The 16,166-nt window shown below is 58.1% G+C and overlaps 1 protein-coding gene across 1 annotated transcript in view; it reads right to left on the bottom strand.

Annotated features, from left to right (window-relative positions):
* The window catches only part of NUP210 (nucleoporin 210), a 91,528-nt gene that overhangs the window by 40,434 nt on the left and 34,928 nt on the right, over nt 1–16,166 (bottom strand). Inside the window, exons 9-17 of the mRNA XM_070360418.1 lie at nt 15,140–15,246; nt 14,083–14,223; nt 13,133–13,270; nt 12,023–12,178; nt 10,193–10,391; nt 6,684–6,829; nt 4,144–4,365; nt 3,344–3,517; nt 251–443 (exon numbers count right to left, since the gene is read on the bottom strand). Coding sequence (XP_070216519.1) covers nt 251–443; nt 3,344–3,517; nt 4,144–4,365; nt 6,684–6,829; nt 10,193–10,391; nt 12,023–12,178; nt 13,133–13,270; nt 14,083–14,223; nt 15,140–15,246 — 1,476 coding nt within the window. The remainder of the gene's footprint in view (nt 1–250; nt 444–3,343; nt 3,518–4,143; nt 4,366–6,683; nt 6,830–10,192; nt 10,392–12,022; nt 12,179–13,132; nt 13,271–14,082; nt 14,224–15,139; nt 15,247–16,166) is intronic.

Genomic DNA, 16,166 nt, shown 5'->3' with positions numbered 1-16,166 from the left:
TCGGAGCAGCCGGGTCTGGGCTCCAGCCCGGTCTGTGCACAAGCTGGGCCTTGAGCTCAGCCACCGTGTGCCCTGAGCTGCTCCCCACCTCCCACCCAGAGTCCGTTTCTCCCTCGCAGACGTGTGAGGACTAAAGAGGAGTCCTGACGCTCCCCGGGCGTCAGTCCTGGACAGAGGGGGTCCCGGCCCCCCACCCACAGCCGTCCGCCCCTCTCTGCGCCCAGCTCGCCGGTCGGGGGCCGCTGCTCACCATGCAGCTTCCTCTGGCCGCTCCCGTAGTCCTGGGACACCAGCTGCAGGGGCGGGGCAGGCTTGATGCTGGCCAGCAACGGCCTGCTGGACTCCCACTGGATGCTCAGCGAGCTGAAGTTGTCGAACCTGCGGCCCTGCTGGTCGTAGGCGGCCAGGTCCAGCAGCGGGCTGCGGTGGCTGGAGACCGGAACCTGCAAGAAGCCAAGCTCACCCACGGGCCACACCCCGGGCTGGGCAGGCCTGTCCCTGCCACACAGCGCACCGTGTGGGCTCACGGGGGTCCTGGTGAGCTTCTGGGGGTGACTCGCTAAGGGATGCTCGCTACTGCTGCTGTCAAGGTGCCCTTGACAGTCCTACACAACCAGGCCTCCAATTCCAGCCCATGCTCTCGACGGGGACCTTGGTGACGTCTGGAAACATTTTTGGTTGTCACGACTGGTTGCCAGTAGGGGGCGCTACTGGCATCCGGGGGTAGAGGTCAGGGTGCTGCCTAGCGCACAGGACAGCCCCCGCAAAAAGGAAGGATCCGCCCCAAAGGGTCGGCAGTGCCGAGGCTGGGGACCAGGCGTCACGCACACTTGCAGGTTCCCTGGTCCTGCGATGGCAAGAGCACCCCCAAATTCACGAACAGGGAGGCCGAGGCGGCTCAGAGATGCTGAGTCACTCGCCCACGGTCACACAGGTTCTGGGGTGGACCGTCTGGTCTGAGTTTAAAGCCCATGGGCCTCCCTGGACGCTGTGCAGCCTCTCCCCGCTGTGCAAGAGTCGGGCAGTGGCTCCATCCGAGCCCCGGCTCGGTGCTCCCGGCCGACGCCCAGCTCAGAAGCCCGGGGTCAGGCTGGAGCGCGGCCCCCATCTGTCACTGTGGCAGGTCAGCCCCGTTTCAGCGCCTGGTCACCAGTGATTTACTCTGCAAACACGTAAGGGCGGCCTCTGGCTCCGGAGGGGCATAAAGCGAAACTGACCCGGCACCGGCATACATGGCAGGGATCTATCCTCCCCAGGTCCCTGCGAGACCACAAATCACAGGGGCCCTGTCTGCCTGGCTGCGGACTCTGCAGTCCCAGGGAGGCTGGATCTCCGGGCAGTTCTCTGTTCAAGCAAGATCTACGACACACGAAAGCCCACGCAGAGCCGTGCTCGCTGCCCTGTCGCCATCTTTCAACCAAGAGACAGCCCTGGGCGGACCCCGAGGTCACTGCTGACCGACGGCCAGACACAGCCCTCTTGGTGAGCAGCCAGTGCTTATGGATAGGACGGATGCACGGGGATCTGATTATCTTATTCTCTGAAACTGAGGCGGTCTGGCCAGCCTGGCGGGGCACGAGCCGGAGGGAGGGGGCTTTGGAGGGACATCCGCTCTCCACGCCTGACTCCTCCCAGCCCTGTCCACCACGCCTGGGTTTGGGGTCCCCAGGCACGTGAGTCTGCAGAGTAAGAGCAGAGGGTGGCAGGGACATGAGCCTAGAGGGGTGGGGGTCCCCCGCCTCCCAGCCTGAGCCAGGCCCCGCTCTAGAACCACAGAGAGGGAGACGAGCACAGGCGCAGCTCGGAGGCGCCGAGCCTCGCAGCATCTGTGTTTTCAGAGGTCAGTGGCCTGGGGGTCGGGGCAGCCCTCTCTGCCTCGCGGCATCTGTGTTTTCAGAGGTCAGTGGCCTGGAGGTCGGGGCAGCCCTGCGGAGAGCAAGCCTGTCAGGGCCAGTTGTCCAGCAGCGTTTGTTCGCTTTGCGTCTCCGGGTCACATTTTGGAAATTCTCCCAGTGCTTCAGGCTTTTTCATCATTACTGTCTGTATCTGTTAGGGCATCTGTGGTCAGGGGCCTTTGAAATTACTACCACAACTCACTTCTGAAGGCTCAGATGGTGGTCAGCGTTGTTTAGCAATGAAGTACTTTTAAATTAAGGTCTGTACGTGGTTTTCCTTAGCCGTAACACTACCACACACTTGACAGACTCCAGGATAATATAAACATAACTTTTAAATGCACTGGAGAACCAGGAAGTTCACGTGACTCGTTTTCTCACAATATTCAAGCTGTATTGGGGGGTCTAGAACCAGACCCAGGCTATCTCTGAGGTCTGCCTTCCTGCAAATTCTATAGCGTTAGGATGTCAAGTGCCTGGGGGCAGGGGTCGGGGAGGAGGAGCAAACCAGAGGAGGAAACGCTGGGGACACCCGTTGTTACCCTTGTTTCGATCCTCCGTCATTGCGACCCCATGGACGGTAGTCCCCCAGGTTCCTCTGTCCATGGGATTCTCCAGGCAAGAATACTGGAGTGGGTTGCCATTTCCTTCTCCAGGGGATCTTCCCGACCCAGGGATCAAATCTGCATCTCCTGCAGATCCTGCATTGCAGGCAGATTTTTTACCACTGAGCCACCAGGGAAGCCCGGGGACACACATTAGATAGGGTCTAAGGCTGAGGAAGGCCCTCCCAGGAGGTAATGTGTGAGTGAAGAGCTGAGGGAGGCAGGAGAGGGCCTGGGCGTTCAGAAGGAGACCATTCCAGTCAGGGAAGAGCAAGCCAGACCACGGGGCTGCCCCAGCTCCGGGAGGGGACGGAGGTGGGGCGGGGAAGGTGATGGGCGGTCCCGGGGCCTGCGGGCCTCAGGAGGCAGGGGTATGACTCTAGCTCTCGCTCTGGGCGCACAGGAAGCCGCAGCAGGACGGAAGCAGGGAGCAAGGTGACGTGCCTAAGGCACCCTCTGAGCGCCGACGTGAGTGCAGCTCCCCTTATGCCTTTAGTAGCCCTGGAGGCCGCTGTCACCCCACATCACTCAAAGGAGGCGGACACACACGAGTCAGATTGGGGCTGGGCCTGCCGCCCTGAGCGCCGCCCAGCTCCGGCCTCACAGTGGACCCAGCGGGCCGGGTCTTCCCAGATCCCGGACTTACATACGTCGCTCTTGCCACAGGGGATGAGAACAGCGGCTGAGTCTGGCGTTGGAGAGGTTCCCTTTCTCCTGACACTGCCACAGCACAGGCCCCTGGCACCCCACGGCACCCCCAGACAAGCACCCGCCGGGCAGGACGGGTGTGCCGACGAGGGAGGGGCAGCACCAGCCGTTGCCTGGCCCTCGGAGGCCACTCACCACCTGCTTGTTCTGCTGCAGCAGCGGGCAGGACAGGTCCAGCTGGGGGCTGGCATAGACAGGCGTCAGCGTGAGCCGGGAGGGTGGCGCGCACACGAACTTCACCACGGCGGGCTCCAGCGCCGGGAAGGGGTTGGTGACGCTGGGCTTGTTCCCCACCGTGAGGGCGATGACCTAGTGGGGCGGAAGACGCATCGCACGCCCAGGCTGAGTCCCCACTCCACTGGGAGCCCCTGGACTCACAGTGCTGTTCTGTGGAATGGGGATGGCGGTGATAACCCACCCCAAGGGCTTACAACGGTCCAGGGATACTTGGATGGGAGACGGGTTGACCTTCCGGCAGGGGCCCTGGAGCTCCCTACAAACAGGACAGAACCGGGCCTGCTCCAAGAGGAGGGTCAGGGGATGCCGTGCCCTGAAGCCCCCTACAAACAGGACAGAACCGGGCCTGCTCCAAGAGGAGGGTCAGGGGATGCTGTGCCCTGGAGCCCCCTACAAACAGGACAGAACCGGGCCTGCTCCAAGAGGAGGGTCAGGGGATGCCGTGCAGCTTCCCAGGACTGGCCAGCACGCATCAGGGTCCTGCCCCCTGCTCGGCCTGCCTGGTGTTCAGTCAGTCACCCCCTGCCCTGATCCTCAGTCTGCCTGCCTGTGGAATGGGTACAAAGGCCACAGCTGTGTCTTAGGACTATCTTGAGGATTAAGACAAAACGAGGGTGCGAGGCACAGCAGGGCGCTCGGGGACATGACTGTCCACCCCTCCTCTGGCCAGGGTCGGCCTGGGGGGGCTGCCTTCTCACCTGTTCACCCAAGACCTGGCAAGTCACGAGGATCCAGTGTTGCTGGTAGTTCCGGGAGGCAGGGGGCCCAAAGAGGGCCAGGCTGATGCTGTCCGCGTCCTCTGAGGTGACGTTGCGGAAGAACTTGGAAGGCTCCAGGACCCAGGGTCCAGGACCACCCTCAAAGAGCATCTCCTTCGAGGAACCAAGGGTCACCAAGGCAACAGAGGAGGGGTCCACAGCCTGTGGGAGAAAGCAGCAGAGTCTGCGTGTCTCCAGGAGGAGCAGGCCCGCCGGGCGGGAGGCTGGCATGTCTCCGGGAGGAGCAGGCCCGCCGGGCGGGGGGCTGGCGTGTCTCCGGGAGGAGCAGGCCCGCCGGGCGGGGGGCTGGCGTGTCTCCGGGAGGAGCAGGCCCGCCGGGCGGGGGGCTGGCGTGTCTCCGGGAGGAGCAGGCCTGCCGGGCGGGGGGCTCACTCTCTGGTCCTTGCCCCACGTGGTGCTCTCCGTCCTGCCAGGAGGATCTGTTTGGGTGGCTGTCTCCCCTCCTGGCTTACGGGCGCCAATAAAGGAAGGGCATGTCTGTTTCCCCTCGTATCTATAGCGTGATCTCAACCACGTGAGAAATGAAACACCATGTAGAAAAAAGTAAAATATTTTAAGAAGAGCAGATCACAACTACACTGGATACTATTTCTCTGCCGTCTCATCAGCAAAAATCAAAAGTCTGAGTACACACACTGCTGATGAGTCTGTAGCAACACATGCATGTCATTTATTTTTTCTTTGGCTGTGCCAGGCCTTGGCTGCAGCACGTGGGGTCTTTAGCTGTGGCACATGGGATCCAGTTCTCCAACCAGGGATCAAACCCAGGGATCGATGTCCTGCGTTGGGAGCAGAGTGTTCCCCACCAGGGAAGTCCTAAACACATACTCTCTTATAAAAGGAAGCTGTTTTCTTGAGATATGATTGACATATAACCTTCTATGAGCTTTGTTAGTACAGGACAGCGATTTGATGTTTGCACACATTGTCAAAGATCACCGCAGTACGTCAACAGCTGTCACCACACAAAGTTACTAATGTTTTTTTCTCGTGAGGAGAAGAATTTTTAAGATCTACTCTCTCAGCAACTTTCAAGTACAGTATCATTGAGAAATGTGTTCTCATATCCTGCTGGGGAAGATAGGGAAATGGCACAACCCCAACAGGGAAATTCAGCAATGTCTGCCACAGTCACAGGCCTATTCATCCCCTGTCTAAGCAGCATCCCTTCTAGGAATGGACTCAGAAGATAGGGCTCCATGAATACACGAACTGCAGGCACAGAACTGCACACTGCAGCGTTATTTTTTAAGAGGGGAAAGCATGGGAACAGCCCAAACAGCCGTCAGCAGGGTGATAAACTGGCCTATCTTTATGACCAAATAGCAAGCAAAGCCCTTCCCGTGTGTATGTGAAGAGATCTGCAGTCACCTTCTTTGTTTTTCAAGTAAAGGAGCAAGGTGCAGGACAGGGTATAGAGGATGGTACCTCTGAGGACAAAAGGAGTGGGCAAAAAGAAAACCCATGTGACTCTGTGTGGTGATGGGTGTTAAGTAGACTCGTTATGGTGATGGTTTCACAGTACAGACAAGTTTCAAGTCACTGAGCTGCGCTAATGAAACCACAGAACATTATCTGTCTATTACATCCCAGCAAGAAATCCAAACAACCCTGGGCTGCTGTCTGCCCTGCATCAGACACTATGCCCGGGGCCAGGGGTTCAGAGATGACAGTTTCTAATGTCCCTGAGCTTGCTCCTGGTGGGGCAGGGGAGAAGGAAACACACCCCAAACCGACAGGCCCAGAGGCGCAGACGCACCCCGCTCGGGTCTCTGTGTGAGGCTGCACGACCCCACGTGAGAGGAAGGGCCAGGCCCTTCTCGCCCACACGTTAACTACTAACCCTACTGAGCCTTTGCCACCTCCCGGGCACGGTGCTCAGCCCATCTGGTTTTGCTCAAATCCTCCTCCTCACTATAATCCTGTCGGCAGGTGCTGCATTAACCCCATTTTACAGGCAAGGAAACTGAGGCCCTGAGAAATTAAACCAAAGTTGCAGAGTTGCTGTGGGACCTGGATTCAGGCTCAGGAGTGCTGAAAGGCAGCGTGCTCTGCGCAGGAACATGCTTCACGCCTTCTGCACGCGTGTGCACAGGGGACCCAGACGCTGATGCTCACCGGGCGTGAGGTGAGGGGCACGTCCAGGCTGGCCCCAGAGCCCCGAGGCCCCAGGACCCATACCATGTGCCAGGGCCACTGTCCCCACCGCAGGGCCCTCTGGAGACCCTGCGGGGTAACTCCAGAGTGAGCCTGGAGCCCCCCGTTTGGATCCCTGTGGGGTCACTTCATCCACACGGATGTCAGCACTCACCGTCCGCCCTCAGGCAGGCCCTGCTCTGCTACAGGCTCCCGAATCCTGACTGAAAAGCACCTCTGGAGCTGCTCTGATTTAACGCACATTTGCCAGAGCGGACGGGTAATTCTTGCCGGGGAGGAGGAGGGCAGGGCCTGGGGCTCACCTTGAGGGGCAGGTAGGCGGCGATGGTGACGCGAGCACTCAGATGCACGTGGCCGTGCCTGTAGCTGACGAGCAGCGCGGTGTAGCCCTGGGCCTCCGCCCTCACCGTGACGCCGCTGCAGTGGTCAGGCCCCGGCCGCAGCCTGCCTGCAATGGGAGCAGCAGAGGTCAGCGAGCACGCGCCTGTCAGGGGAGACCCGATGGGCTGACGCCCTCTTTCACGCCGGGCTTGATACGAATCCAATTTTTTAACTTACCATTTTCAAGTATAATTATCATACCCAAAAGTATTCACATGTTGTAAGCATACAGCTCACCATTATTCCCTGCAGACTGAACACGCCCTGTTTCTAGGACTGAGATCAGGTATCAGCACGACCCGCACCTCCCCGTGCCCCTCCCCAGAGGAAAACCTAACCACTTCTAAGAGCAGAGCCGAATCCTGCTGGCCTTGGAACTCAAACAAAGGGAACTGCCGGGCAGAAGTCCTTGGTAACTGGCTCTCTCCCGCTCAGTACTGGCGGTATCAGAGTATTTTGGGGGCTCTCTGTTCTATTTCACCAGTCTCTAAGTCTGTGCAACCGCCACTCTGATTCAATTATTATAACTTATAATAAGGACTTTCCCAGGTGGCTCAGTGGTAAAGAATCCACCTGCCAAGCAGGAGATGCAGGTTTGATCCCTGGGTTGGGAAGATCCCTTGGAGAAGGAAATGACAACCCATTCCAGGGTTCTTGCCTGGGAAATGCCATAGAAAACGGAGCCTGGCGGGCTACAGTCCACAGGGTCACAAAGAGTCGGATACGACTCAGCAACGGATCAACAGCAACCTGAAGTAAGTCCTGAAAAAAGGGAAGCATGAGGTCTCCCAGTTTCTTCTTTTTCAGCATCGCGTTGGCTATTCTGGATCTTTAGGATTCCACATGGATACTATTTCTCCAAATTCATTTTACTCCTGAGAGGCCTTTTTGGTGGAATCCTTAGGGTTTTCACATATTAAGTCATTTGCAAACAGATAAGCTTATCCCTTCCTTTCCAGTTCGGGTGTCTTTTATTTGCTTTTCTTGCCTAATAGCTCTGGCCAGGACTCCCGCTACTGCGTTGACCTTGTCTTGCAGATCTTAGGGTAAACGTTTTCAGCCATTTACCTGGAGGATGATGTCAGTTATGAGTTTTCATATACGGCTTTTATTAAGTTCGTGGAGTTTCCTTCTATTTCCAGTTTGTAGGCTGATTTTATCAGAAAAAGGTTTTGAGATTTGTCCACTGATCTCTCTGCCTCCGCTGAGATAGCAGCGCGGTTTTCTTCCTCGATTTTGCTACCGTGGTACATCATGTTATCGTTAGACCGCTGAGACACTGCATTCCAGGAGTACATGCCCCCTGGTGCTGGCGTTTAACCCTTCTAACGTGCCGTTGGCCATGTGGGGCCACGAGGGCACACTGAGCTGCCACGAGCATGTGCGGCATTTCTCTGGGGATGCATTTCAGCGTTTCTATTGGCATCCCACAGAGAGAGGGGTTTCTTCTCTGGTCCTTAATGCCTGGGAGTGTCTATGCTCAGCTTCATCACTTTCGCCAACCATCCTTCACCAAATGGCTGTGTTGACTCACTGACATCCCCGCCAATCCGTGGTATTTTCCACCTGTTTGAAAAAAAAGCCATTCTGGTGGTATTTTAGTTTTTCCCCCAAACATTTAGAAAGAATGATGCAGTGAAGCTGCACATCCAGCTCCCTAGATCCCACAGCGAACATTCATTTCTGCTCCTCTGGCTGCCTGTCTACCCACCAACAGTCCGTCCCATACCGTATGCGTCTAGAAGTGAGCCTCAAGCATCAGTGTGTTTCATCCTGAACGCTTCGCACACACGCAATAACCACAGGTCAGTGCTTCTTTAGGGCTCTTTTTTCCCCTGAGGTGGATGTACACACGAGGAGGTGCACAGATCTGGAGTAGAGCCGTCGGTGGTTCTGACGAAGGCAGCGCTGGGCCCAGGACTGTGGACCCCAGCCCGTCCTTCCTCCTCAGTCCCCTGGAGCTCGTGGCTGCAGCACTCCAGGATGCATGGGGGCGGGACGGGGCAGCGGGCCCCTCTCCTGCCATCAGGAGGACGGGCCTCTTTCTTCTGTGCTGATGTTTTGTTGTTGGTATTCAGCCGCTCAGTCATCCAGCTGTTTGTGACCCCATGGACTATAGCCCGCCAGGCTCCTCTATCCACCGGATTCTCCAGGCAAGAACACAGGAGCGGGTTGCCGTTTCCCCCTCCAGGGATGAAATCCAGGCCTCCTTCATCTCCTGTTTTGGCAACCAGATCCTGTACCGCTGAGCCACCTGGGAAGCCCATGCTGATGTCTGCTGCTTGTCTGAAGACACAGGACCCATAAGGCCTGGTTTCCCCTGGACAGTCTGAGAAGATGCAGCCACAGCTATGTGAACAGGGTGATGGCCCGGGATGTGCCACGACATCTGAGCAGCTTTGCCTTCAAACAGCCCCGTGAATGACCACAAGCACGGTGGCCCAACGGGAAGCCAACAAACACCTCTGACTGTCAAGCTTCCTGATCCCTGCAAGGATCCAGGGCTCACTCCTCTGCTCAGAAACCAGCGGTGGCCCCCAGTTCTGGCCACTTTGAGGTCCACATGCCCCAAAGCCCCAGTAATGCAGGGTTTGACAGGTTCCACAGCCTCAGGCCACCGTGTGTGCACGCGGCCCACAGGTGTGCCCATGAGCTCTGCTCCCCACCCCTCTCACCCTGCCTGGGCTGTACTCACCATCAGTCCTTGGTTAGCATCACCCGCAACCCTAAGGGACCCCGTGGGCCGACTCCCCCGGGGGGCCCTGTTTCCCGGGCACTAAGGCTCTGGGTGAGGGCGGCACACACCCAGCCTTGCATTCCACCCTAAGGACCTGGCTTTGGGCCCTCGGGGGACCCTGGGCAGTGACACGGCCTCGGTCTCTTTGTCCAACACGCGGCCTGACCACAGCCCCTCTTCCCACAGAGGCTCTGAGTCTGGTGAGGTCATGCACGCCAAGGGCACGCACCACACCGGCAGGGCTGACACTCCATAACTGAGTGCCACCACCACCGTCACCACCGACTTCACCACCCAGCCCTGCAGGGGGCCTGGCTCCAAAGGCCCTGGAGGGGCAGGCCGTGGCGTCACAGAGGTGTCGCGATTCTGTCATCAGAACCACTATGGACAGTGTATTCCAAGCAGCTGCCACATTCCAGGGGCTGTGACAGGCACCACGACACACGAGTCTCCTTAGGATGACGCCCATTTTACAGACGTGGAGACTGAGGCTCAGAAAGCCGAGCGACACACGGACCTCACAGCAGAAAGGTGCAGAGCAGACCATAGCTGGGGGTGGACAGGGGACAAACGCCATTTCTCAACCCCTCTGCTGGCTCAGTTCCCGATTTAGGAATCTGGGCAACCCACGCTGAGAACTGAGGTCATCGGTGGTGACCCCGCCAGTCGGCGCCGCTCACAGCGCTGCGTTACCTGGGAGCGGCTGGAACACGCCCTGGTTCTCCACCTCCACCACCAAGTCGAAGTGGGAGCAGTCGCTCAGGGTGACCACGTCGTCGGCCCCGCCCGGCATGAGGCCGTGGATCCTGAGGGGCAGCTCCAGGCTCTGGCCCACACGGGCCTCCACTGGGCACGGGCCGAACTCCATGCCGCTGGGCTCGATCACATACACCTGCAGGACAGGGTTGAGGGGTGTGGTCAGCCGGCTACACAGAGGAGGAAGAGCCGCTGCTCAGCTTTCCTGATTCCTGCGTGTAGGCACTCAGGACCCGCTGGTGAGAAGCCTGAGCTTGGTGGACACGACGCTTTATGCAGGGGGCAGAGAGATGTTCAGGGCAGAGATGCAGAGGCTTCTGTGGGAAGGTGACGTATGAGCTTGACCTGGGAGTGTGTCAGAGACGGCCAGACCCAGTCTGGCTGAAGAGAGGGTCTGTGAAAAGGCCCTGAGGCATGTACAGCTCAGCACGTCGGAGGGAGGTAAAGAAGAGGGGAGCGCAGATTGAGAGGCATCACCAGCGTCAACACCCAACAAAACTGCCCACACGCCAAGCTCTGTTCCAAGAGCCGGACGAGAGAACCCCATTCTCTCAGCCTCCTTGGCAACAAGGTCACCAGTGTCTCTGCCCAACAAGGAACCTGCTGTGGGGGTTGAGAGCCTGCCTGGCTGCAGCAGGGTCAGTCTGGGCCAGGCAGGCAGCCCCGGAAGCCAGACTCCGACCACTGCGCACACTGCTGGGCTGCAAGTGGGCTCTGGGCTCCGCGGGGGTGGGCGGGGCACGTTCACCGAGATGAATCAGCCTGCGGCCACAGATCATCCAAACACTTGGAAGAGATGCTACAGTTAAGTTGTCTTGGCTACAAACCTCCTTACATGAGAGTTAGGGCTTCCCAGGAGGTGCTAGTGCAGGAGACATAAGAGACACAGGTTTGATCACTGGGTCGGGAAGATTCCCCTGGAGGAAGGCATGGCAACCCACTGCAGTATTCTTGCCTGGAGAAACCCATGGACAGAGGAGTCTGGCTGGCTACAGTCCATGGGGTCACAAAGAGTTGGACACGATAGAAATGACTTAGCACGCTCATGAGAGTTAGATGGATCTTTAGGTAGGTGTGTGCGGATCGAAATAAAAACACGAGGACGACCTGTGCGTTAATGTCCCAAATAGCGTAGAAGGTTGGGGCTGGACACGCTACGTACAGAGCTTCCATTCTGGCCCTAAGTGGAGTCATAAAAGCAGCTGAGGTCAGGGTCAGGCGGTCAAGAAAGAGCCGGGGTCAGGAGGCCACCAGGCGGGCTGTCCAGGCGGTCATGCCCACCTTCAGCCGTCGCTTGGGACGTCACTTGGGACGGACGCCAGATGTAGGGTCCCTGTCGGGGGGACTCCTAACTTGGATCTGAACAGGAATCAGAGCAAAGGAGCAGGCCAGTCTTGGGTCTGGGGGCTTCCTCTCCCTATGAATTTACAGCCCAGCAGCCTTTCTGAAGCAAAGTCCTAGCTTTCGGGTCGGAGGGTGTTCTAGAACGACTCCTTTGAGTGTCTCGTGTTTCTGAATCCTCTGACCTCCCTTTGGGATCCTGGCGGTCCCACCCCTGCCCGGTGTGGGATGGGATGGCTGTCTCCCGGGTCTGTCCATGACCTCAGGGGCCAGTCTGGACCTGACCCCTGACCCCCCTCACCAGAATCCCAGCCAAGGTCAAGACTGATGACTAAAGGGTGCTTCTGAATTAAGCCAGAGGCTGGTTAAGATGGCGGCCCGATCACTCCCCAAGCCACCCTGCGGCCGCCCCGACCCAGGCCTCACCTTCATCTCGCCAAAATGCAGCGGGTTCTGCACGTCGTGTGCCTGGATCACACTGACCCCCGTGTCGCTGCCTGTGGTCATCACACCCTTGACAGTGACCGTGGCCACCACAGAGCTCGAGGAGGACCAGCTGAAGTTCCCGCTGCCGCCCTGGGCCTGGGGAGGGAAGGCATCATCGGGTCAGCCCGCCTGCCCTGCCCCTCCATCCCTCTCCCTCTCACACCCTCGCTCACACGCGTTGGCATCACGTCACCACGTGGAGACACAAGGCATCAGCCAACGTCCAGCTGGCACCGCGCCCACCCCTTGTTCTCCCCGCCTGTCTCCTTCTGGTCCTCGTATTCCACGGACCTCTGACTGACACACACGTGTATGCACACGTCCCTGAGAGTGGCCCCAGGACCCAGGGGCACCTCCTGAGCTCAGGCTGCAGTGGGAAGACCCCAGCCACAGGGTCGTGACGTCCCTGCCCCTCCTGCACAGACCCTGCCCGCTCCAGTCATCTGCCGTGAAGTCAAGGACAGCCCAGTGGCCTCCGCGTCAGGGGCCATCACCCCCGAACCCTAGAGGGGCCGGGAAGGTGACACAGCTGCGGGAAGGGACAGCGGGTCCCAGGCACACAAGGACACTGTCCACACTGCCGGGAGACAGCGGGATGGACGGAGCGCGGCCCCCATGAGCCCCAGCCCGAAGGGCCCTGGGCCCTGCCACTGACGCTGGGGGGACTTGTGAACTTCAGAGACCAAGAACACCAGATGTGCGGCAGAGTTGGAGACGTCTCCCCCGCCAATTCCAAGGTTTTCTCTCAAGATATTTACACTGCTCCCAGAAAGCAATTATTTTTACAAAAAATAAAAACCACATGTGAAAGTTAAATGCATGCTTAGGACTTTCTTCATCGTGTTTTCTTTTCTATTTTTCAAGGTTTTTTCCTAATTACCAAAATACCCTGCTGTGATAGAAAACCTTGGAAGATACAGAAAGCATAAAGACTTTGATTTCAAATTCTTTCAACCAACAGAAGATAATTTAACAGAAACAGAATGGAGTTAGAGCCCCAACACATGGAAACACCCAAAGAAAGTCACCCAGATGGGGTCTCCAAGTTACCTTTATCGTGTACTGATAGGCGCCTGCCTTTGGTTGCCATGGAAACGTCAAGATGCTCGGATGAAGGGTGATGGGGCTGTGGATTTCCACCTCCTGCTGGTTCCACACAGGCACCCGTAATGTGTGGACCCCTCCATCCTGCAAGGGGGCGAGGGAGCCACACGCCAGCATGACAACCAGACCCCGTCCCCTCAGACTGTGGGGGAGTGGGAAGGAAGATGCCGGGTACCCTGCAGCCTTCTTCGTCTCCATGGAGACGGCTTTCGGTGGCTCTTCAACAGCCACTCGAGTCAGCACTGCTTGGCTGCATCCTCATGGCACATCCCATGGGCAGGCTGGTCGTGGTTATCCCCACTTTAAGGATGGGGAAACCGAGGCATGGGACATGAAAGCCACTTGCCAGAGCCTCCAAAGGAGAACCGGCCGCTTCGGTAGGAATCTCTGCCTGGTCCCCAGGCCACAGCGGCCTCCACTAGGCCCAGGAGAGGTGTAGTCGGGAGATGAGAGTCCCGGCACCAAGCTTCCAATCAGTGGAATCTGCTCCCACTGAAACCGACTGGCCTTTCAAAAACGGGTGAGAATTTTAAAACTCTGAAGGACCCCAAACAGCCAAAGAAACACTCGTGGGTCCCAGTCAGCGCACAGCTGGACACACGGGCCCCAACAAGCGTTTCTGAACCCAGTCCTAGAGGCGAGGGCTTGCTTTTTCAGGAGTCAGCAAGGCTCAGATGAAGGGGGCTCTGGTCCACGACAAGGACAGAGGACAGGGGATAGGAAAAAGCCAAAGCCCCTACGCCTGATGCCACCGGGAGCCTAGAGTAGGAAGGACCCCCACGGCACCCGTGACAGTACTGAATCTTGGGACCCCGACTCCTCCGGCTCATGTCCACCCTGGGTTGGCATTTCTGCCTGCAGAGGGCCCGGGGTGGCCCAGGGAGGTGCCAACTTGCCTGGTCCACCACAGAGGTGAGGGCCGCCTCGATGACCGTCTGGCCCCGCTTTGTCGCCCTGACATGATGGTACGACCCATTCTGGGAAGAAGCCAGCACCTCAAAGAACTCCACAGGTAGCACAGTTTCGATGCGGATGTTCTGGAAGGCAACACAGGATGGTGAGAGGAGATTCAGGGACAACTCAGGGAAGTCAGGACGCGGGAAAGAAGCCACGTGGCCCCCAAAGAGCAGTCGGGCCAGACTGATGAGCCACACGAAGCCCGGGATCTGAGCTCTGAGCCCCGAGCCTCAGCCCCTCCATACATGACCCAGTGAGCCGGTGCTCAGGAGCACAGAGCCACAGTGGCTCTCAGACCCCGTGGTCCCAACAAGGAAACCACCAAATATAAAGAACAACAACGGAATCCCTTAGAGGTAACATCCCCCCAAGACGGTGATGGAGTGAGTCTAGTAACACAAGGAAGGTGGTGGCTTCTGCCAAGTAGGCCAAAGGGAAACCTCAGGGCCCACAAGGAAGGTCTGGATATTCTCAGGATCCTGGGAATTGCTCACAAAGGAACGAATGCGACCAAGACGCCTCTCCGTCTGCCTGTTTGTGTGAAGCTCTTTCCAGAACCAGGAAGCTACTGAGCTTGGTCTTAGTCGAGGGGCCTTTGGACAGTTCACAGGCATTTCTGGCCCTGAGCCGCTGTAGGGCTGGGAAGGATAGATTCTCAGTGGTGAGGTCCCTGGGCTAACAAGGAGGGAGCAGGAGGGCAGATGGTAGACGCCACACCCGCCACCATCACCGCCTCTGTGACCCTGCTGCTGCGGCCTCTTCTCCCTGCTCCAACCCTGATGGGAGTGCGGCCTTAGGATGCAGACTCACAGGCTCACAGGGCCCTGAGATGCCCGAGGTGCCCATGACAGGGTTTCCTAGGGATCCAGCAGTACTGTAAGAAGCCCCCCAGCTCAGCCCGCCTGCTAGGGGGCCCTATGACTTGAGGCGGCTCTTCAGGCACCTTCTCCAGGAGATGTACCCCTGCACCCCCAACCAGGCCCAAAGGGGACTCACATCCGACAGGTAGACCTTGTTGCCAGACTTGTCAAGCACTTCAACGGTGATTTCGTACAAACGGCCAGTCTCGAGCACCCACCTGCCACCAGGGTGGACTGTGAACCCTACGGAAGAGGCAGGTGCACAGAGTCTCAGCACTGGAGTCACAGGGGCCTGCAGCTCAGGAGGAGGGCAAACCAGGCCCCGTGAGCACCGGGGCCACAGCCGCTCCGCTGCACGCCTCCCGGGGAGGGACCAGTGCCCGTGATTGGCAGATCTAATGCCCGCAGCAGCCCTGAGCCCTCAGAACCCGAGCTGACCTCAGATGCCCCTGGACCAAACCTGAACATTCGCTCCTGGTGGCTCCAGGGCCCACTCAAACTTGACCTTATCCATGGTGGGCCCAGCTCTGACCCACAGTAGGTCTGCACTCTGAGTCCACAGTAGGTCTGCACTCAGTGCACAGTAGGTCTACACTCTGATTTCACAGTGAGTCTGCACTCTGAATACACAGTAGGTTTACACTCTGAGTACACACTGAGTCTGCACACTGAATCCACAGTAGAGCCACACTCTGAGTGCACATTAGGGCTATACTCTGGGTGCACAGTAGGTCTGCACTCTGAATCCACAGTAGGTCTACACTGAGTGCACAGTAGGTGTACACTCTGATTTCACAGTGAGTCTGCACTCTGAATACACAGTAGGTTTACACTTTAATTGCACAGTGAGTCTGCACTCTGAATCCACAGTGTGCACTCAGAGTGCACAGTAGGTCTACACTCTGGGTGCACAGTAGGTCTGCACTCTGAATCCACAGTAGGTCTGCACCCTGAATCCACTGTAGGTCTACACTCTGAGCACTGCCCTTGGGCAGCCCCTGGGCCCTGGCTATGCTCCTCTGGGTCTTCTGTGGCTGGGAATTCCTCCCCTCCTCTCTAGGCCTCCAGCCTTCCCCTCTTTCCCTCCAAGACATCTCGCCAGCGTCCGCAGCCATGGTGCGGTCTGTGCAGAGCCCAGGTATAAAGCCAGGAGACAGAGGCCT

Source organism: Bos mutus, chromosome 22, assembly GCF_027580195.1.
Source record: "Bos mutus isolate GX-2022 chromosome 22, NWIPB_WYAK_1.1, whole genome shotgun sequence".
NCBI lineage: Eukaryota > Metazoa > Chordata > Mammalia > Artiodactyla > Bovidae > Bos > Bos mutus.
Note: the sequence above shows the minus strand (reverse complement) of the source record. Positions and strands in the feature narration are given on the sequence as shown.